At 47.2% G+C, this 22600-nt stretch overlaps 1 protein-coding gene across 4 annotated transcripts in view; it reads left to right on the top strand.

The window, feature by feature from the left end:
- Positions 1-15180, top strand: part of SLC9A8 (solute carrier family 9 member A8) — a 65253-nt gene extending 50073 nt beyond the window's left edge. The window contains exons 11-16 of one of the 4 annotated variants that reach the window (XM_036322080.1): positions 943-1059; positions 3744-3826; positions 6603-6714; positions 7437-7657; positions 10208-10354; positions 11328-15180. In XM_036322080.1, the coding sequence (XP_036177973.1) occupies positions 943-1059; positions 3744-3826; positions 6603-6714; positions 7437-7657; positions 10208-10354; positions 11328-11435 (788 nt within the window). In that variant the 3' untranslated portion in view covers positions 11436-15180. The remainder of the gene's footprint in view (positions 1-942; positions 1060-3743; positions 3827-6602; positions 6715-7436; positions 7658-10207; positions 10355-11327) is intronic. The other 3 variants (XM_036322081.1, XM_036322082.1, XM_036322084.1) reach the window with 3 other exon arrangements.
- Positions 15181-22600: the final 7420 nt, after the last annotated feature.

A 22600-nucleotide genomic window follows, 5' to 3' on the forward strand; every position in this document is an offset into this window, starting at 1 on the left:
TATTTTGAAGAAGTACTGTTGATATTTGGCTCTGTTGACTAATGAGTTTGCCAACCACCGGACTAGGGCTACCCAGATTCTTATGCTCTCTGAGTGGCTCATTTGTCCTCCTATCTGTGGATGACAGTGACAGCACACACCTGTCCTGTAATGGGCACTTTGTGTGGCTATTCTTCATTACCCTCCTAAGAGGGTAATAAAGATTAGAAACAGAAACAGTCAGTAAGCATCGACAAAGGATTCATTAAATTAGCCATGACATACTGATACAGGGTTGGGCAAAAGTAGATTTACAGTTGTTCATATGGAAAATAATACAATTCATGAGTGGGTACTCTTAGTTCCACTATACAGATGAGAAAACAGGCTTGGATGGGGGTGTGGGAATTTGGCCCAAGGTCAGCCAGCCGATAGTGAAGCTGCCAGAAAGAAGGGACCCTTAGCATTTCTCTGCAATCTCTGGTAGGCCTCAGGTATTACTTCCTTCTCCTTTTTCTTCTCTTTTTCTTTCTTTTTTTTTTTTTTTGAATATATTTTTACTAGAGGCCCAATGCATGAAATTCATGCAAGGGGCTCGGCCTTCGCAGCCCTAGCTGCCTCGGCCCTCAAGGCCCCAGCTGCTTTTCCCACTGGTCGTTCCAGAAGGTTGTTCCACCATCCGGTCTAATTAACATATTAGCTCTTTATTATATAGGATTGGTTTTAGAGAGGAAGGGAAAGGGAGAGAGAGATGGAAACATCAATGATGAGAGAGAATCACGGATCAGCTGCCTCTTGCATGCCCCACACTGGAACACCACTGGCCAGGCTCCTTTTTCTTAAAACACCTAACACTATAGGCTCCAGGGACTTGTGGAAAGTGTGACATATTTGTGGATCACATGGTAGGTGCTTTTCTGCTCTGCTCATGTCTGGGCGCTGTGCCCCATTGTCCCTCTCCAGGCATCATGGCCATCCTGTTCTCAGGCATCGTGATGTCCCACTATACGCACCATAACCTGTCCCCGGTCACCCAGATCCTCATGCAGCAGACCCTCCGGACCGTGGCCTTCCTGTGCGGTGAGTTCCTCTCGGTGGTCTGGCATGGGCCTCCCCTGAGCTGATGGTGGTTCTTACCCTGTTTGAGTCCAGCTGTTTCCTGGCAGAAGAGGCAGCAGAATCCTCAGAGCCAGACTTACACTCCCTTATCTTTTGTTTGTTACTCTGGCTTTCAAATTCCATAAATTAAACCTAATACTTAACAAATGGAATATTTGCTGCCTACAATTTTAAAACCAAAAATAATGAAAGCTACTAATTATGAACATTTGAGCCTCATGCATTTTAATGTATTAAAGTCACATTTCCAAAAATGTTTTCCTTGGAACTGATATTGATGAGGGTTAAGTGAATAAAGAGTGTGGAAATCCTGGGATAAAGTTTAACAAGTTTCTGAACTGCAGGACTTTTCAGCAGCGTGCACTGTGAACTTCTGAGAGGAATGTAGTACCAGCATTTCCCAAACTTGTCCATAGGACCCTTTGTTCACAGGAGCATCTTGAAAGACCTAACCTGGGGCGGTATCACTGATGGGCTAGGGTGCCCCAGGATGACTGTACACCTCCTCCCTAGTTTATGCCTGGCCATGAAGGAACCACTCTCACACTGTCTCTCTGCACTGGTGCCCAAGTGGCTGTGCACTAGCTGTCACCATCAGCATCCCCCCTGACATTTCAGTGGTGCTTGTCTCATTTTGAAGTGTGAGTTCCACACTGTCACATGCTAGGTAGGAGGCAGGGACAGGCTGTGCAGACTTCAGTCCATGGATAAGGAGGCTCAGGTGTCACATGACTTGTCCACAGTCACATGGTTCAGAAGTGACTCTGAAGCCAGGTCTGTCTCTTCTGGCCCTGCAGGTATTTTTTCCATAGCACCCCTCTCAGAAAGTCATGGCTAAAGACTTTGACTCACCATAAAGGAGTGTAAAGCAAAACACCCATCAAATTCTGTTTTGCACCCATCAGATTAGAAAATATTAAATTTGATAATACCCACTTGCGGCACCCGTGTATGTAGGACAGGCCATTGATGTGCATGTGTGTTGATGCCATCTCTTTGGAGAGTCACTTGCAGCATGTCTGAATTTAAAAGGCACGAGCTCTGGGACCCGCAATTCTACCAGGAATTTTGCCTGTGCACAGGGATGCTTGTTGTAGTTTGTAATATCAGAAATAGAAACAGTCAATAAGCATTGACAAAGGATTCATTAAATTAGCCATGACATACCAACACAGAGTTGGGCAAAAGTAGGTTTACAGTTCATATGGAAAGTAATACAATAATTAATAAATATAATACAAGATTAAATTCTGTGTTTCATATACTCACAACTGTAAACGTACTTTTGCCCGATCCTGTATAGTAGAATTTATGCTGCCAGAGAAAAGCATAATGTAGACCTCAATGCAACCTAAATGAGCATTTGGAAAGATCACAAAAAAATATTCAAGGAGGAGAGGGGTGAATCTACTGTCCAGCTTGTGACTTATTTTAAAAGGATACACATTTAAAGGGAAAAAATGTAGGCAAAATGTTTTAAAACAGCCTTGCTGTATTATGATACTCAATTATTTTACAATACAGTCTTTTCTCCCTGATTATGAGGCTGTTCTGGGGCATCACAATAAAAGCAGGGAGCCTAGCCCTAGCCCAGCCGTGGGCAAACTACGGCCCGCGGGCCGGATCCGGCCCGTTTGAAATGAATAAAACTATTGAAAAAAAAGACCGTACCCTTTTATGTAATAATGTTTACTTTGAATTTATATTAGTTCACACAAACACTCCATCCATGCTTTTGTTCCGGCCCTCCGGTCCAGTTTAAGAACCCATTGTGGCCCTCGAGTCAAAAAGTTTGCCCACCCCTGCCCTAGCCGGTTTGGCTCAGTGGATAGAGCATTGGCCTGTGGACTGAAGGGTTCCGGGTTTGATTCCAGTCAAGGGCACATGCCCGGGTTGCAGGCTCAATCCCCAGTGGGAGGTATGCAGGAGGCAGCTGATCAATGATTCTCTCTCATCATTAATGTTTCTCTCTCTCTCTCCCTCTCCCTACCTCTCTGAAATCAATAAAATATATATATATATATATATATATATATATATATATATATATACACACAAAGCAGGGAGCCTAGTGGTGGGAATGTACAAGGTCCTTTTCTTTGGGATACACAGCAACTGCTTGTACAATGAGCATAAATGTCGGACTCTTGTGGGGTGGAGCCCAGAGCTGGAAATGTACTTCCTGCAAATGCTGCAGGGTGTGAGCTGTCTTCTAAACCTGGGGTGGGATTAAATATATGAGGTCAATCATTTGGCTTTGTCCGCTATGGCCAGGAAGATAACAAAGGGCCCTTTCACACTAGTCAGGTGGTGTCTGCAGCACTGGCTCTGAATTTTTGTCACTTTACCGGCAGTCAGGATCCTTGCTAATCACAGTGTTCAGCAAATAGACTGAGTACTTATTTACATGAGTATGTGACAGTTGCCTCATTAAATTAGGAGATTCGGAATAGCAAGCACATGTTGCTTGTGTGATAGAGAAAAATGAGATAATCACAGTACTAGTTTCACCAGGTATTGGTTGCAGATGTTTCAGAAAATATGCAAAGTGTTACTTACTTGTGAATGTTTGCTTGCTTAACAATTTAGTACTGTATTGGAAGAAATAGTCTGGGCTAAATAATCCATTCTTTGGTTTGTTTCAGAAACATGTGTGTTTGCATTTCTTGGCCTGTCCATTTTTAGTTTCCCTCACAAGTTTGAAATTTCCTTTGTCGTCTGGTGCATAGTAAGTATTTTCCTTGTTTTTTATTTAATTACTTATTCATAGCTCAGTGACCACATGTTCTGGATTCATTTATGTAACTGTTAATGTTCAAAGTCAACAGCTACATAGACACTCTTACGTTTAAGTTTTGTTGTTGTTGTTGTTACAAAATCACAAACATACAATAAAGGGGTGGAATTAAGTGAATGAATATCCCCAGAAAAGGACTTTTGCTTCTTTTTAAATTTTAAATGGCCTTAAATGATATGGTCTTCTTTTAAAAGCACATTGTATGTGTTTCTATGTTTGGTGGTAAAAGCAGATTTCAAAATTGAATATGTAGTTGAGCATAACCATGTAAAAACATTATGCATAGAAAAAGAAAATTTCACCAAATGTTCCCAGTGCTTGTAGAACTGAGGATGATTTTTTTTTTCTTTTCTATGCTTTCTGGATAATTTATAATGCATGTATTTCTTACTGTAGTTCTCTTCAGATGTCCATTCATAAGCTTGACCTTGGACACTGTGTAAAGATTACTAGGCCCTTAGTTCCCCCTGAAGATTCATCCAGGGTACTCATCCCAGGTGATTCTTACTATCAAAAAGGTTTGGGAAACTGTTATAGTTGGACTGGGGGTGGCAGTAGGAGACACGTTAAAATACATCTCTAAAAAAGGAAAGTAGAAGATTAATCATTTATAGGAGAATCAAGTCCTTGTGGGAAAAATAAAAGTTTAGCCTTTAAAAGAAAGGTCCAGCTCTGGCCAGTGTGGCTCAGTTGGTTGAACATCATCCCAGACACCAAGAAGTCATTGGTTTGATTCCTGGTCAGGGCACATGCCCCTATTGGAGGCTCAATCCCCAGTAGGGAAAATGCAGGAAGCAGCCATTGATGTTTCTCTCTCATCTCCCCCTTCCTTTCTCTCTCTTTCTAAAATTAGTAGAAACATTTAAAAAATAAAAGAAAGGTCCAGCTCTCTCAGGCATCTGATCAAAGTGACATGAGGGGCTTCTAACAGTTCGGGCATTTAGCCTGGTGTCCCCAGGTTGCTTGTCTGTATTCCTCTTTGTGTCTCTTCCCTCAGAGTGAGTTCATCTCCCGGAGGCTCTCCAACTGATTCAGACTCCAATCCCTAATTTGATCTTTGTTGTCCCTTTAGATCCTATGTTACTTTAAGGCACTTAAGAAGTATACCTTATTATTTTTGAGTCATCATAATTCATCTTCAGTTAACTATTATTACCAGCTCCACTTAAGAAAGCATAGCTATTGAGAGTCAAACTTTTTATTTTGCATAGTCATCTACCATGTGCGAACCAGGAGGTCTACCTGTTTGGCCTGTGGGGAAACTGAGGCACAGAGAAGATAAGGAGCCCTAAGGAAAAAGATGTTTCTCCTTGAAACCTGGGTGCTTTCACCTCTGTCGGCAAGACTGTGTGGCTTTTGTCTCTGTTTCTGTCCTCCAAACTCCAGTTTTAGGACCGGAGGACAGAAGCCAGTCTTTTCAGAAAGTATAATAGTCTTTAGTGTGGTCTCTGGGTAAACGGGGCCACCTTTGGTGAAACCTGAAGTGCAAGTGTCAGATTGGGAGGTTGGATTCCAGTGGGTGAAAAGGGAGGTGACTGTGTCAGCCATGGGTTAGGAGGAAAAGGAGAATGAGAAGATGCCTGGGGTGGTGACTTGGTTTTCTCTGAGCACATAGGCTGGCCCTGCCCCTCCTGGGTGCAGCCTATGCTTTTCGAATGGATTACTTTACACTGGCTCAGTGGTCAAGGGCATGGGTTTTGGGGACTGAACCAGATTTGAGACTTGGCTCCACCACTTCCTGCCGGGTTCAGCGCGGGCCAGTTACTTAACCTCTCTTTGTCTCTGTTCCCTTGTCTCCAAAATGGAGACAGTAGTACCTACTTTATAAGACCATGCAGGGATCTAAATTTAACAAGATAATGCATATAAAATGCTTAGCACATTGTCTGACATATAAATGTGAGATGATTGGGAGCCATTATTAACTTGGCCATCCAAGGCATGCACACTCCAAAGCACACTCAATCCGTCTGGTTAAAAGGGTAAACTTAGCGCCTACAGAATGTGTGTATATTATCCTTTTCAAGATTAAAAAATGGAGGTAAATTAATAAGTAGCTCTAAGTATCCACTTAGATAAGGTTTAAACTTAACCTAAAGCTGTATTTTGTTAAGACCAACATGCCTTTGGAAATGGTTAGGAACCCAAAGCCATGGCAAGTTGCTGGGTTGTGTGACCTTTTAAGACCTACCTGTGAGTTCCTTTTGCTCAGGGAGTAGCGTTTAGGTATATGGGTCGGCCCTTCTCAGTCTTGCCTCCTTTCCCTGAGGAGTAGGGCCCCCATGGGAGAGGCAGGGAAACCTGTCCGTGCCTCCAGTGCTAGTCCACTGGGAGTGATTAGCACAGCCCTGTCCCATGGTGGAGCACCTTTGGAGGAGGTAGATTGCCCTTAAATTAAATAATCTCTGGGTACTTCTGCACGGCTTCTTGGCATTCGGTTCTGTTCTGCTGTCATTACTAAAGCCAATGCTGATGTCCTCTCTTACTGACTACTGAGATGTGACGTAAAAAGCATTATCCTTTCCCAGACACACAAACCAGGCAACCTCAGCCGTGTTTCTGACTAGCACTTGTTATTCACACCTTTTATAACCCAGGGGAATGCCCTATTTATAGTGGGTGTGCTACAGGCCTGTGTCAGCCTCAGCAAGCTTCAAATTAAGAACCAGAAGTTCCCATCTAAGACTTGGTTTGTTGCCATTAACAGGTGCTTGTACTGTTTGGCAGAGCAGTGAATATCTTCCCTCTTTCCTACCTTCTGAATTTCTTCCGTGATCATAAAATCACACCGAAGATGATGTTCATCATGTGGTTCAGTGGTGAGTCTGATCCTGCATGAACAGTGGAGGGCAGATGCCTCTTACAAAGGCCCACACCATGCAGAGGGCACACGGGCTAGAGCCCTTTGAAAACAAGTGTGTTCACAAGCCAGAAATAATACAGGTTCCCAGGCTGCCAGTGCTGCCAGGAACTGCTTGGGAGGCACTGGACAAATTGCATTCTGTGCTGTTTCCTGTCAAGCTGTGTGGCCCTGGGAGGACACTGTTCCCTCAGTCTCGGTTCCTCGTCTGTAGAATAATAGGACCTGCTTTACAGGGTTTCCGGGGAACAGCAGATGAGGTCATGCAGGCAGAGCGCTTAGCACAGGCCTGGCTCACACACAGGGAGGGCTCAGTCTGCACTAGCTGTTGTATTTCTAAAATGTGAGTGTTGGGCTTGATAAACACACACACACACACACACACACACACACACACACACAGGCTTCATAGCCTGGACAGGGCACCTCATTTGATCTGCTCAAGCCCCCTGTGAAGTGGGAACTGAGGTGAGCCTCCACCTGGGCCCCCCTTCTCTGTGGCCTGCCTTTCTCACACCCCAGAGCCTCACAGGATGAGTTTGTGCTCTCCAGGGCATCTGTTAGGATGTTTGACTGCCCATGACGCTGGGCTGTCCCAGGTCCCCTGAGAACTGGGTCAGGATGCCGCTGCCTCTCCTCCTCCTTCCAGTGGTCCTCTAACTCCCTTCACTGTCCCCCTAGGCTTGCGGGGTGCCATCCCCTATGCCCTGAGCCTGCACCTGGACCTGGAGCCCATGGAGAAGCGGCAGCTCATCGGCACCACCACCATCATCATCGTGCTCTTCACCATCCTGCTGCTGGGCGGCAGCACCATGCCCCTCATCCGCCTCATGGACATCGAGGACGCCAAGGCGCGTCGCCGGAACAAGAAGGATGTCAACCTCAGCAAGACGGAGAAGATGGTTAGTGCTTGGTGGGCCGGAGCAGGGCAGAGGGTGCTAGTGGGTTAGTCCCCACTGACTGCAGGAAATGGGGAGATGAGAACAATTTGAGGATGCTCAGCACCTACACACACACCCATGTACATGCAGTTGCCCAACCTGACTAGGGGGTGAACTAAGGTTCTGAAGCTTGGCTCTTTGTGGTGGCTCATCTGCCAACCTCGTGGCCTGGTGCAGCCATGGAGGTCAGGAGTAGGGAGCGTGGACCTGTATCAGACTCTCCCAGCAACACTCCTCCCCTGCCAGGAACCGCCCACCCCATCGGGGCCTAGGACTGGAAGGTTTCAAAATCCTATCATTCCCCAATGTCTGCTGAATGCCTCCTATTGGGGCTGGAGTGGAGGAAGGTGCTTACAGTGGCTTTGAGGGCCATGAGAGAGGTGTCCTCCACCAAGGCCAGACAAGGGCCTGATTGGGGCTGAGGCACCCAGGGCTCAGCTGCAGTGAACCTGAGGCCCCCATACCACTGCCCACCTCTGTTCCTCCAAGCCACCCTCCTGCCCGGCGGTGCTCCTGCCTGTGGGCCGCCACTCCCAGGTCAGCTGTGGTCATGCCTTTCCTGCCCTGTGTCCCCCTCAGGCCCATGTGCTGAGCCAGACTCTGACAGGAGCAGAGGGCGCCCTAGTCTCTCCTCCCACCTCTGTGCACCCACCATTCCCCCACACAAATTTCCAGAAATGCATCTTTTTCTAGTTGCCTTATTCGAGGCCATCGGTCACTTGAATTAGTCTTGGATGGCACAGAGATCCTCAACCAGGAGACAGGGAAGGGGCTGTGCCCACTTCTCCTTCTGAAAGTCTAGGTCTGGGCAGATCTCGGCCTCCAGTCTCTGCGCTGCTGGAAAGGAACTTTCAGAGGCCTCATGCTGGGCTGCTCAACCTTCCTCCTCTCAGCGGTCTTTCTCCCCCACCCCCACTCACCAACTTTGTTGTTGTTGTTTGTTTTTTTTTTGTTTTTTTTTAATATATTTTATTGATTTTTTACAGAGAGGAAGGGAGAGAGATAGAGAGTTAGAAACATCGATGAGAGAGAAACATTGATTAGCTGCCTCCTGCACACCTCCTACTGGGGATGTGCCCACAACCCAGGTACATGCCCTTGACCGGAATCGAACCTGGGACCTTTCAGTCCGCGGGCAGACGCTCTATCCACTGAGCCAAACCGGTTTCGGCTGTTGTTGTTTTTTAATCCTCACCCGAGGATATGTTTATTGATTTTAGAGAAGGAGAAAGGGGGCGGGGGGGGGGCGGGGGAGGCATTGATGTGAGAAACATCAATCAGTTGCCTCCCATACTTGACCTAACTTGGGATCAAACCCGCAACCTTTTATTGGTATGTGGGATGACACTCCAACCAACTGAGCATCCAGCCAGGGCCAAACTTTGTTTTTAATAAAAGTTTTAGTGTAGGTTCTGAGACCTTTCAGTGGGGTCAGAATTGGTGAAGGGCTCCAGGGTCCTACAGGTCTGGGTGGGGCTAGAAAGAATTTGCATTTCGAACAGGTTGCCAGGTGCTGATCCTGCAGCCACACTTGGTGAATTTACCACCCTGGGCTCTAAAAGAAGCAGGATGTTTGCTCAGAGGAAGTACATGCTGTTCAAGGAATGTCCTGTGGCACTGGCACTGTGCTTGAGGCTCCTTAACTGTCTCAGGTCACCCATAACCAGCAGGAAGCAGAGGCTCTCATCATGCCCATTTTGCATATGAGAGCACTGAGGCACAGAGGCCAAATCACACAGCCAAGGTCACACAGACTCCAGAGCCTGCACTCTTGACAGCCAGTCTCCACCAGTGGTTCCCAAGGTGGGGCTGGACCAGCAGCATCACTGGGGACTTGTTAGGAATACAGATTCTTGGGCCCCATCCCAGACCTCCTAAATCAGCTCTGCAAGTGGGCACAGCATTTTATGGATTCACAAGCCCTTCAAACCTGCCCCAGCTGCCCCAGTGGAGGCCCAGTTAGCTGACTGTGGCTGGAGAGCAGCTCCTCTAGCAAAACAGCAAACACTGTTCACAACCTGTATGGTCGGCTCTGCAGAGGCCTGGAGCAGGGCTGAGTAGATCAGTGAACCTGAGACCTACTTGCCTTCCAGACCTGCTCTGCGCCATGTGCAGTCATTCTCTTAATTCCTCTCTGGTTCCCGCTGGGATTGTGTCTGTGTCTCCTGTCCTCCCACTACTCTCACCCTCCACTCCCTGGCACTGATCTGCACATTAAAATCCAGAAGCTTACAAACCAGGGCCAGCCCCAGCCCAGAACTTCTGATTTATTCACAATTCTGATTTATTCCTGGGTATCCATCATGTTTTTACAAACCTCCCTACCTCCCTACTGGCTCCCAGGAAGCCCTTTGCTACCCACAGACACACTGCATTAATTAGAAAGTGCAGTTAGGGTTGGGGACACTGGTGGCCAGGGTGAAGGGGTGCTAGGTAGGCTAGGTGGTGTGGGGGCTTCCAGGAAGATGTCAGCCCATCTGCCGACCCTCAGCTGCCTTCCTTCCTCCTCAGGGCAACACAGTGGAGTCGGAGCACTTGTCGGAGCTCACCGAGGAGGAGTATGAAGCCCACTACATCAGGCGGCAGGACCTCAAAGGCTTCCTGTGGTTGGATGTCAAGTACCTGAACCCCTTCTTCACACGGCGGCTGACCCAGGAGGTGGGACACAGGCCAGGGCCACATGGCCAGGGGTCTCTTGCCTTCCTCCCTCAGAACCTGCAGTGGCCAAGAGTGGGGGACAGAGAAGGCCCACGTGCTGTGTTGGGGAGAGGCAGCCAGGCCGCCTCCTCCCACTTGGCTCTCCTTCCCAGGATCCCATCTGCTGTTTTTCCTTTGCTACCGGATTTAGTGCTAGTTTAATAATAGACTTGCTAACACAGTTTGCTTTTCCTGGATGATAAGACTCAGGACATTGATCAGCTACTGAATCTGAGCTGAGGAATTTCAGACATGGCAGGACCGCAGGCAATGTCCCAAGGCTCAGGCTCTTATTCCGTCCTTCCAGCACTGCCAACCTCTGGGTGACAGGCAGTTTAATGGGGACCAGCTTGGATCTACTTTGCTGAACAGGTCATCCAGCCCCATGCAGGCCTTTGGGGTGGGGTTCTCCTGGCTGTAGTCCCCCTTTGTCTCTGAGCCCTATTCCCTCCTCTGCCAGTCACGATGCTGTATTTAAGCTCTTACTACCAGCCAGGCACTACACCAAATGGTGTTCATGATTGCTTCGGTTCATTCTCCCAACAACCCATGCAGCAGATGCAGCTGTTATCACACTTGACAGCTGAGGCCCAGAGAGGTAAGGTAGCCCCCTGAGGTCACACAGCCAGTGCAAGGCCAAGCTGGGAGTAGAGCCCGAGTGTGTCTGATTCCAGAGCCACTGTTTTTTAACATCATGCCATCCTGCCTCCTCCTCCTGTTTCTGATTGACACCTCCTGTTATCTCCACCCCCACAAAGAAGAACCTTAGCTCAGTTACTTAACACTTTAAGATTATTTGTGGCTCTGTACCCTGCCTCCTATCCCCTCCTCCCCACCACACACACACACACACACACACACGCGCGCGCAACACAAAGCAGCTCCTCTCCTTTCCTTGACCCTGACCCTCTGGGTTGCTTGTATTCTGCCTCAGGACCTCCACCACGGGCGCATCCAGATGAAAACCCTCACCAACAAGTGGTACGAGGAGGTGCGCCAGGGCCCCTCTGGCTCTGAGGACGAGGAGCAGGAGCTGCTGTGACCGAGCAGGGCCTCCCCACGTCCCTGGGATGGACACCCAGCAAGGGCCCTGAGGTGCGTGCATTTGGCAGCCTCTTCAGGAAGATGAAAGCAGGGTGGAGCCAAGATGCTGCCTTCTTTACCCGGACCATCCAGGCCAGCTGGCTTCTTCTGAAACATGTCATCTCCCACTCCTCACCCAGCCAGACCTCTGCTCGCAGCGCCACTTCCAGCCTGCAGATTAGATGGAAACCTGTCCAGGGAAATGTTTCCTTTTGCTTCTGCAGCCAAGGCAAACAGTCATCTGTCCATCCCAGGTGCCTGTGAGGAGAAATCCTGTTGTGGAAGCTGCTGTGACTGGGTGTCCTCGGGGGAACGCTGGTCTGCAGTTTCTGTCATTACCAGCTAACGCCATCATCATGACCCTAGGGGTGCGCAGAGCGAGGAGCCAGCTGCCAGTTTCCTTATCATCATCAAGGTGCCTTGGGCCTCAGCATCAGCAGTTCTGACCTACGTGGCAGGCCCAGAAACCTTGAAAACCTCACACTCCCCTTTGTGATGTTGCTTGCACACCCTGAGAAAGAAAAACAGTGACCTTTTTCTTCTTTACCTCTGACTGGCACCTCGAAGGCTGTCTCCCTGGGTGACAGGCAGCCACTGCCTTCTCTGGGAATACTGTGAATGTTTACACTGGTAACCAGCACGTAGGCACAGGCCTTTCTTTGGAGCCCCTTTGGAAGCTGCATCGCTGGTTTTGGGGTGAGTGGGCCTATTTTGTGGTGTCAGAGCGCCCTCTAGAGGACAAATCTAGCAGTACAGTGCTTAGGCAGGCCAGCAACTTCTGAATTTAGTTTAAATCCATGCACTTGAACAAAGTGATGTGTCCAGAGGCCCCTTTTCTTAGGCTCCATGGGGTCTGCCCACCGTTTACTTGCTGCCACCTTCACAGCTAATCAGCATTTCCTCTTCCCAAGTCTCTACTGTTTGGAGTCCCGCTTGTCCTCCATGCCAGGGTCCCAGTTCACCCAAGCATGGAGACGGGCCAGAGCCTGCCACCCCCTCCCCAGTGGCCTGCATTCACATGCATCCGATCCCCACCTAAAATCCCCAAGCAGCCACTGGGACCCCAGGACCTGTTCCTCCCGTCTGTCACAGAGTGCTTACACTCTCTCTCGTACACATACCCCGCCCTGACTTCATGGGCCTGGCCCCCGGGCCTCTGAGGGCAAGGAGCTGCCAATCATGTCCAGATGATATGGAGTTAGTGACTCTCACATCCACTCCTCACCTGCCCTAATTTAACAAGCCTCGTACCTGCTTGCCGTTGCCCATCTATGGGCTGTTTTGGCATTTCCATGTGTGGCTCAGTGTCCTAGCTGGAGCTGGGACTTAGCACCTTCTGGGTGATTTAACTCATCATGTACATGTGCTTGGTTCTCTGTGGGGACCCAGTAGGCCAGCATGGGCCCTGGCTGGCAGCAAATATGTGTCCATCTCTTCTGCCTCAGGCACATGGCCCTGGGCGTCAGGAAGGACTGACCTTGGGGCCCTTCAGGACTCATGTCCAGCCCACAAGGCCAGGCCCCTTCCCTGATGCCTTCCCTTTCCCCAGAAGTGTAAGTTGTAAGGCCAGTCAGGCAGGAAGCACGAGGTGTCCTTTTTATGCATGAAAAGTAAATTTGTACTTTACAGAGCTAAAATGTAAGCATTTTCGTTTTTGTAATTTCCCCCCTTAACCCAATAATTTGAGCCAAACAGGATTCTTTTACTCCACCTGATACTCCCACTGGAGGAGTAATATGTGCATAATTTTCTTATTTCCTTCTAGTGGAAAAGTAAGAGAAGAGGTCAAAGAGGGAGAGACCTTAGTCCACATGAGGTGGGGGGATAGGCAGGGATCATATTGTTCTCTCATCCCCCAACTCACAAGTAATTTACTTTCTGCCCTAAAACTCAGGGTCCGATCTCAGAGGTGGAAGTCGCATTGCAAACTCAGTATCTTGCCAGGAAAAAAATTTTTTTAGTTCATAGAGTAAGCAACGAAAACAGGTTCTTTTCCATTCAGACTGCTTCTTGCCACCGGGTCCTGCCTGGCCTCCCACTTTTAGCTGAGACCTGAAAATGACACTACGGTAGAGAAGTCCGTGGGGGAGTTGGTGGAAGGTCCCCAAGGCTTGGCTATGGGGTATGGGGCACCTTTCCTGGCAGGTCCCAGCACTGGTCTGGATCTCCTGTGGGCCGCCTCTGTTCCTCAGCAGTCTGGCTGGCTGGCTAGTCACCTTTGGAACAGGCAAACGCCCACAGAGAGGCATTTTTCTGGTGGTTTTTCCACATGTCTTTGCCTGAGAATAAAAAATTGCTTCTGTCTACCTTTAGCATATTTAATAATTCTATTATTTGGTGTAATAAATGCCTAGATTTTAAAAATCCAGCATAACTTTGACTTCGTGCATATTTATTTTCTTTTAGGCCTGGGCCAGGGATAGGAGAGCTATAGAGCACGCAGAGAAGGTAAACTTTAGAGTGAGGTGAAGGCTGCGAAATCAGTGCCTTTGGAGAAGCTGGCCGTTGAGCCAGAAAATTCAGAAAGCATGCCTGCCCTGTGGAGCTGGGGAAGGAGCTGGCTTTTCCTGGGTCTCCAGAGGCCAGGCAGAAAGTGGCTCGGTTCCATAGTCTGATGCTCAGACCCTCAGCCTAGAGGCAAAACTGAGACCTCCCCCCGCAGGCCAGCCACCTCTTTTCACAGTGGGAATGCTGACCAAGCCCTGGTTGTTGTGAGGACAGGGGGCAAGAATGTTGGCAGCCCGACTCCCCCAAGTCAGCCCAGACAGGCTGTGATTTGCCTGCAGATTCCTTTGTGTGAGTGGAATGCAGAAAGATTGGTGAAAGGGAATCCTTCTCTCCTTAAAACCCACTTCAGAGATGCCATCAGCAAGACTTGGCCTCTAAGGTCTCAGTTCCACATTCCCACAGGTGCCCACACATTTGGCAAAGTCCTCAGTGGGGTAGCACGGACAGGATCCCACTTCTGCTTTGGCAGGAGAGTCAGGGTGGGCAGGGTGGTGGCCAGCTTTTCCTCAGCCAAGTCATGGCCATCAAGTTGCAGGCCTGGCTTGGGGTGGATCTGTTCTGAGACCTGGTCCCTGATTTAAGTGTGAGAAGGAATCTCTCAGCAGCAATGCTCTGCCTTTGACTAGAGCTTTAAATGAAAAAAAGAGATCCTCCCCCTATTCCCTCTAGAATGCAGGCATCTGTTTCTCCTGCTGGTTGGTAAGTAGGAAATCAAATCTGAAATGTTCCTGATACAGCAGCCAGGATCATTAAGATGTTCAACCAGGAACCCAGTTCCCAAGGCCCGAGGCCATATGTTTTCAATGAAAACACCACAATCAGAGTAAAGGCCTAAAGGAGAAAAGCAGTCACTCCCCCTTCCATTTAAGCTTCTGCCATTTCTCACACAAATGGAGTTGTGTGTTTTTTAATCATCACCCAAATATATGTTTTTCCTTAATCCCAGAGAAAGGGGAAGCGAGAGGGAGAGAGGAAGAGAATTAAACCCGAGACCTTTGGTGCACGGGACAACACTCCAACCAAAAGAGCCACACTGGCTAGGGCTGGAGTTAGATATTCAGGGACTTCACTGGCCATGTGTCAAAAGAAGGAAGACTCTAATTTCCTCTGATCCAGTCATCCCATTGGCCCATCCTGTTTTCCATCCTTTTCCACCCCAGCCAGCATTATCCCAGACGGGAAAAAAAAAAAAAAAACTTAGCCTTTCTTAATGGGAGTTGGTGTCTTCCCAGGCTGCTCTGCAGGACCTGCCTGAAGTGGGTGAGAGAGAGAGCTGAGTGCTTGAGTGCGGTGTGGGGATGAATGGGGATATGCAGGTCACCTGTGGGCCTTCAGCCACATGGAAGAGCCTGTTAGCATATTCCTGGTGCTCACTTCTACAGTCCCAGCCCTGCTCTAAGGAACAGGGGGCACACTAGCCAGGGAAGTCTCCTTACTTGCTGGAGAGCTGTGAGGTTCCTGGCTTACCAAAGGCTTCAACGTTTTCTCCAAATACAGCTCCTGCAAAGCTTGATTTGTCCTCAAGGTGAATCCGAATCATGTAGGGTTTTTGTTTTTATTTTGAGAGAAAGATTGATCTGTTGTTCCACCCATTCACGTATTCATTAGTTGACTCCTTGTATGTGCCCTGACCAGGGATCAAATCCGCAACCCTCGGGTATCAGGATGATACTCCAACCAACTGAGCCACCCAGCCAGGGCAGAATCTTGTATTTTTTTAAAAAGCAATTTGTCAAAATGAAGGATTTGTTATTTATTTTAAGGACCACTTGGAAGGTCAGGCTTATTCTTTTGTCGTACCCCATGTAAGCTGTGAGAAGCATTTGTTAGGTCCTGGTTCCTGAGAAATGATTTGCTGCTCTTCTTGATGGGGCTTCAGATTGTATAGAGGAAGTTGGGCCAGTGATGGGGGGACCTGGGGACTTTAGCATCAGCCTGGTCCTGGGGACCTGGTCCTCTGCACACAGGCAGTTTTCAGATGCTGCCCTGACGCAAATGGGGAAGAAAATAGGGGTTTGCTTACCAAAAAGAAAAAGCGGGGGGCGCACAAAAATGTAGTTGGTTTACACTGTGGCAAAGTGAAGTCCTACTTGCTGGTGGGAGGGCCAGCTGGTTCAATCTTTTTGGAGGACGATGTGAGGACACCTATCAAAAGCCTGTAAGTGTCCCATGCTTTGACGCAGCAGTTTCAAATGGTTTGAAAATTTTTTAAAAGGATAACATTTCATGACATGAAATTTATATGAAATTCAAATGTCAATGGCCATAAATAAAGTTTTGAATTTTTTAAAGCTTGTTTTCTCTAATTAAATAAGTACCTACTTTTTTTTTTTTTTTTTTTTTTTTTTTTTTTTTTTTGCCTCTTAGCTCCCAAAGCTGAAAATATTCACTCTCTGGTCATTTACAAAACAAGTTTACCTACCCCTGGCCTACCCTAGAGAAATTCTTTTTCTCTTTATTTTTCGTTGTTGTTAATTCTCACCCAGGATATTTTTCCTTTGATTCTTAGAGAGAGTGGAAGGAAGGGGGAGACAAAGAGAGAGAAGCATCGATATGAGAGAGACACATTGATTGGTTGCCTCCCATTTGCACCCTGACCAGGGCAGGGATCAAGCCTGCAACCAAGGTACATGCCCTTGACTGGAATCAAACCCGGGACACTTCAGTCTGTAGGACAACACTCTATCCACTGAGCCAAACCAGCCAGCACTTTTTTTTTTTTTGACTACAGGCCCAGTGCACAGATTCATGTACCGGTGGGGTCCCTCGGTCTGGCCTGCACCCTCTTGCAATCTGGGACCACTTGGGGAATGTCAGATAGCCAGTTTTGGCCCCATCCCCGCAGGTCCAATCCAGACAGGACGGAGCCCAATCCAGTGTGCTGAGTGTCTGTCCCCTGGTGGTCAGTGCACGTCATAGCAACCAGTTGACCGATTGTTCAGTCACTTGGGCTTTTATATATATAGATTTTAGAGAAAGAGGTAGGGAGAGGGAGACAGAGAGAAACATTGATGTGAGAGAGAAGCATCAATTGGTTGACTCCCATATGCGCCCCGATCAGGGATTGAACCCACAACCTGGGTATGTGCCCTGACTGGGAATTGAACCTGCAGCTTTTTGATATACAGGATGATGCTCCAACCAGCTGAGCCACACTGGCCAGGCCTAGAGAAATTCTTACCCACTCATGCATTAGGAGACACCTACAAGAATATCTGTAATAGCAAGATGTTGTACACAAGCTAGATGATTGTCACTACAAGAATGGATAAACTGTGACACATAATATAGTGGAATACTATACAGCAGTTAAGAATGGATAGACAAATGTACAAAACCAGAATGAACATATTAACAGATAAATCTCAGACTCAATCTGCAGCTCAAAGCAAGCTGCAGAAGAATGCAGGATACGAAGTACATATAAAACCATGCAGAACAACGCTGTGGAACAGTGGTGCTCAAGGATGCGGACAACTTAGAAGAAGTGTGAAGAAAGGCTTCACACTCAACACCAGGACCCTGGGCCCTCTGGGGTGGGGGGTGGGGGGGAAGTGAGGAACTGCATTTAAACCACATTCCACCCACCCTGGCTTCACCTGTATCCCTGATTTTTCACTTCCTAATAGAGCAGTGAGCAACCAGTTCAGCGTATGTGCAAAATGTGCAAACCTGCAAATGCTCCTCATGCTCTCTGACTTCAGTCCTTTGCCCCGGCTCTGGTGAATAACAGACAGTCCCCAAGGGCCATCCCAGGCCCATGACGCCCTCACATCAATCAGGATTAGCTTTAGTCCTGGGTGACAAAATCAAAATTAGTAGTCGCTTCCCTGGAGTCTTTGAGAACCAGGATTCTCAGCATGGGGAGAAAAAGACAAATGAGGTTACGTGGAAACTCTGTGGTCCTGAAATCTAATTTAAAGCATAAATGTGATCTTGTATGTTGTTGTTTTTAAATTGTCAACCTATTCCTACCTCCACCCATTGAAAACACCTAGAAACAGTGACCATCCCAGTGGCATTCAGCCCCCTGAGTGCTCAGAATATGGTCTCCAAATGTCATTTCACAGTGAAGGGACTCAGGGCTCTTTGGAGAAAAATCTGATTCCAGGACTTGGGCAGGACATGTACAAGATGAAGCTGAAGTACCCTCTCATATCAGACAGGAAGCAATCAGATATCAGGGTCATGTCAGGATTCAGGAGCCAACTTGAGGAGGTTCCTACTGGCTAAGATGGGAATTTGAGCCGTAGCCAGTTTGGCTCAGTGGACTAAAGAGTCACGGGTTTGATTCCGGTCAAGGGCTCATGACCAGAATGTGTCTCTCACATTGATGTTCCTCTCTCTGTGTCTCTCCCCTCCCTTCCATTCTTTCTAAAAATCAATGGAAAAATATCCTCGGGTAAGAATTAACAAAAAAGGGGGGGGGGGGAATTTGAGTATCAGTAACAGTAATGCACTGAAACAAAAAATATACTGAAATCAACGAGTTCATAATAATTAAAAATTAGTCACTCTTGGGGGATTCAAAGGCATCAACTCATTATTGTAAGTAAAACTAAAAGGAAAGAATTAAGCATTTGTCCTGCCTTTCTTATACCACTGGTAGTCAAATAGTAAATGAGGGAAGTTTCTTTAACTTTTTTTTTTTTTTTTACAGAGAGGAAGGGAGAGAGATAGAGAGTTAGAAACATCGACGAGAGAGAAACATCGATCAGCTGCCTCCTGCACGTCTCTTTACTGGGGATGTGCCCGCAACCCAGGCACACTCCCCCGACCGGAATCGAACCTGGGACCCTTCAGTCCGCAGACCGACGCTCTATCCACTGAGCCAAACCGGTTTTGGCGGAAGTTTCTTTAACTTAAAAAAAAAAAACACAAAAAAACAGCTTTTTAGGAAGTTGCAAAAAAAAAAAAAAGTACAGGAAGCCTTTGGCCTGTGTGGCTTAGGTGGTTGGAGTGTCATCCTATGCACCAAAGGGTCTTGGGTTCAATTCCCAGTCAGGGCACATACCCAGGTTGCGGGTTTGGTTCCCAGGCGGGAGGCAACTGATCCATGTTTCTCTCTCACATCGATGTTTCTCTCTCTCTCTCTTTCTCTCAAATAAATTTTAAAAAATAGTACAGAAAGGTCCCATGAACCCTGCACTCAGTTTCCCCCAGTACAATATCACAATCAGGAACTTGCCATTGGTACAATCCATACGCCTTGTTCAAACTACGCCAATTTTACATGTACTCCTGTGTGTATGTGTGTTTCTTTCTTTTTTTTTTAATATATTTTATTGATTTTTCACAGAGAGGAAAGGAGAGGGATAGAGAGTTAGAAACATCGATGCGAGAGAAACATCGATCAGCTGCCTCCTGCACACCCCCTACTGGGGATGTGCCGACAACCCAGGTACATGCCCTTGGCCGGAATCGAACCTGGGACCCTTCAGTCCGCAGGCCGACGCTCTATCCACTGAGCCAAACCGGTTAGGGCGTGTGTGTTTATTTCTATGCAATTTTATCACATGTGTAGATTCACATCAACACAGGGAAGTTTCTTTTTATAGTATCCTAGTTGCCAAAGAAGGACCACCAGAATTGGAATATCTCCATTTTGCAACTTCCAATAAAATCATGGGACAAAAAAAAAAAAAAAAAAAAAAATCATGGATCTAAGCTGTTAATATCCCAAAGGGAGAGAATGGGGCAACATGTGCCTCCTGATGAAATAAACAGCATTTTATGAAGTATTCTTACCAAAAAGTTCAAACCCAAATCTGAGCATGCCTCAAAGTCAACTACCATGTGATATACCACATTAATAGAATAAAGGACAAAAAACCACGATCATCTCAAGTGATGCAGAAAAACATTTGACAGGATTTAATATACTTTCATGATAAAAATACTCAACAAACTAGAAATAGAAGGAAATTACCTCAACATAATAAAGGCTATATGTGAAAATGTATGTGCCACAGCTAACATCATACTCGATGATGAAAGACTGAAGGCTTTTCTTTTAAGATCAGGAACAAGGTGAGATGCCCACTCTCACCACTCCTAGCCAGAGCAATTAGGCAAGAAAGAGAAATAAAAATCATCCAAATTGGAAAGAAGTAAAATTATATCTATTCTCAGATGAAATGATTGTATATGTAGAAAACCCTAAAGATTCTTTAAAAAAAAAAAAAAAAAGACACCTGTTAGAATAAATGAATTCAGCCAAGTTGCAGGATTAAATAAAAATCAACACACAAGTATCAGTTGCTTTCTACACATGAACAATTGGGTGATCTGACAAGAAAATTACAAAAACAATTCTCTGCTGCGCAGGCAGCCTCACCCAGGTACCCCAGTTCCTGCTCCACTGAGAGTTCTCCAGTTTCCTGTCCCTCCCACTGCCTCAGCCTCAATCAGGGGCTTTCTAAAGTCAGCTAGCTGAAGGCCACAGAAAGTCCTAAACTGGAGATTCTCCAGAAACAGGGTCTTCTCAGAAACCAGGCTATCTCCTGTGATTAAATTTTAGTTTCTCTTCCATTCTTGGCACAGGTCCGGGCTCACCTGGCCCCACCCATTCATGACTTCTCAGTTAAACTAGAGATGCCAATTTCCACTTGCTTTTTCTTAAAAAAAAAAAAAAAAGTTTTATTTCTTTTAGAGAGAGAGGGAGAGAGAAGGATAGAAAGATAAAAACGATGAGAGAGAATCATGGATTGGGTGCCTTCTGCACGCCCCCTACTGGGGATCGAGCCCACAACCCAGGCATGTGCCCTGACAGGGATCAAACCAGCAACCTCTTGGTTCATGGGTTGATGCTCAACCATTGACCTACACTGGCCAGGCCATTTACTTTTTCACTTACACCAGTTGGGACTGCCCAATGAGCCTGGCTAAAAGCAGAGCCATGTGGCTGGGGAAGCACTTGAGATTTAGCTATGGCTACCAGCTTGGGTCCTGGTGCTGGGCTTGGCCAGAGTAGGCCCTGTCCCTACTTCCCAGCTCACCATAACCAGGAGGGGTTCCAATCTCCATTACCGTGGGAGCTGGAAGCCTTCAATGAAACCTGGGAAGATGTGCTCTTGCTGAATGACTGGAGCTGCAGCTCTCGCCTCTTCCCCAGAACCAAGGACCTGAGGCAGCTGCAGATGTGGGAGCACTCGTGGCCTGGGGGCTAGACTTGCTGTGGAAGGTCCTTGGGAACTAAGGCTGACTTGTCCCTGGGGGTGTCCTGGACCAACCTCTTCGCAGGCTATGCCACAGCCACTCTGAGCTCCAGGTTTGTTTCTTGGCTCAGCCTAGAGCAGGCCCCAACCCCTGGGACGATCTCTGCCACTGACTTTGTCTCTAGAAGGCCCCAAAGAAGGAGTCCCAAGACTGCCTTGAGGCCTCTGTCATCTTCAACCTCCTCTGTCTCCTCACATGGCACCTAAATGTGTTGCCGGTGAAGACCTGCCCATCTGAGAACCTGGACCCACCCCCCAGCCTGTCGGGGGCCCAGACCTTATTTATGCAATAAGTCCCACCCAGGCCTTAAGTTGTTTCCTCTCACCCCTTATTTATGAAGCATCAGCCCTGACTCATAAGAAATGTTTATTTTTCTACTGTTGTAATCAGTAAGGAATTGGAAAAAAACAAGAGCCAACTACCAATTTTCAGGAAATTGAGAGAACACAGGAGCAGCAGGGGCTGCAATAAGCAAAATGTAGACTCTGGCAAACTCTAAGGACTCTGGTTTCTTCAACAAATACATTTTAAGAAGAGAAAAATGGGGCCCTTATACTCTATAGCAGTGGTTCTCAACCTTCCTAATGCCGCAATCCTTTAATGCAGTTCCTCATGTTGTGGTGACCCCCAACCATAAAATTATTTTCATTGCTACTTCATAACTGTAATTTTGCTACTGTTATGAATCGTAATGTAAATATCTGATATGCAGGATGTATTTTCATTGTTACAAATTGAACATAAAGCATAGTGATTAATCACAAAAACAATATGTAATTATATATGTTTTCCAATGGTCTTAGGCAACTCCTGTGAAAGGGTCGTTCGACCCCCAAGGGGGTCGCAACCCACAGGTTGAGAACCGCTGCTCTATAGGGACATTTTAGAGTAGTGTGATTTAAAGAGCTATCCACCAGCCCTAGCTGGTTTGGCTCAGTGGATAGAGCTGCGGACTAAAGGGTCCCAGGTTCGATTCTGGTCAAGGGCACATGCTCAAGCTTGTGGGCTCGACCCCCGGTGCGGGGCGTGCAGGAGGTAGCCAATCAATGATACTCATCATTGATGTTTCTATCTCTCTCTCCCTCTCCCTTCCAATCTGAAATCAAGAGCTATCCACCAATTGCAATGTAGAGACCTTATTTGGACCCTGATACAAATTTTTTTACTTTTATTTTTTAATATATTTTTATTAATTTTAGAGAGGAAGGGAGAGGGAGAGACAGATAGGAAACATCAATGATGAGAGAGAATCATTCATCAGCTGCCTCCTGCATGCCCCACACTGGGGACCGAGCCCGCAACCTGGTCAAATGCCCTGACGACTAGGAATGGAATGGTAACCTCCTGGTTCACAGTGGATGCTCAAACACTAAGCCATGCCGGCCAGGCCAAACTGTT

The sequence above is a fragment of the Myotis myotis genome, unplaced genomic scaffold (genome assembly GCF_014108235.1).
Source record: "Myotis myotis isolate mMyoMyo1 unplaced genomic scaffold, mMyoMyo1.p scaffold_m19_p_9, whole genome shotgun sequence".
Taxonomy (NCBI): domain Eukaryota; kingdom Metazoa; phylum Chordata; class Mammalia; order Chiroptera; family Vespertilionidae; genus Myotis; species Myotis myotis.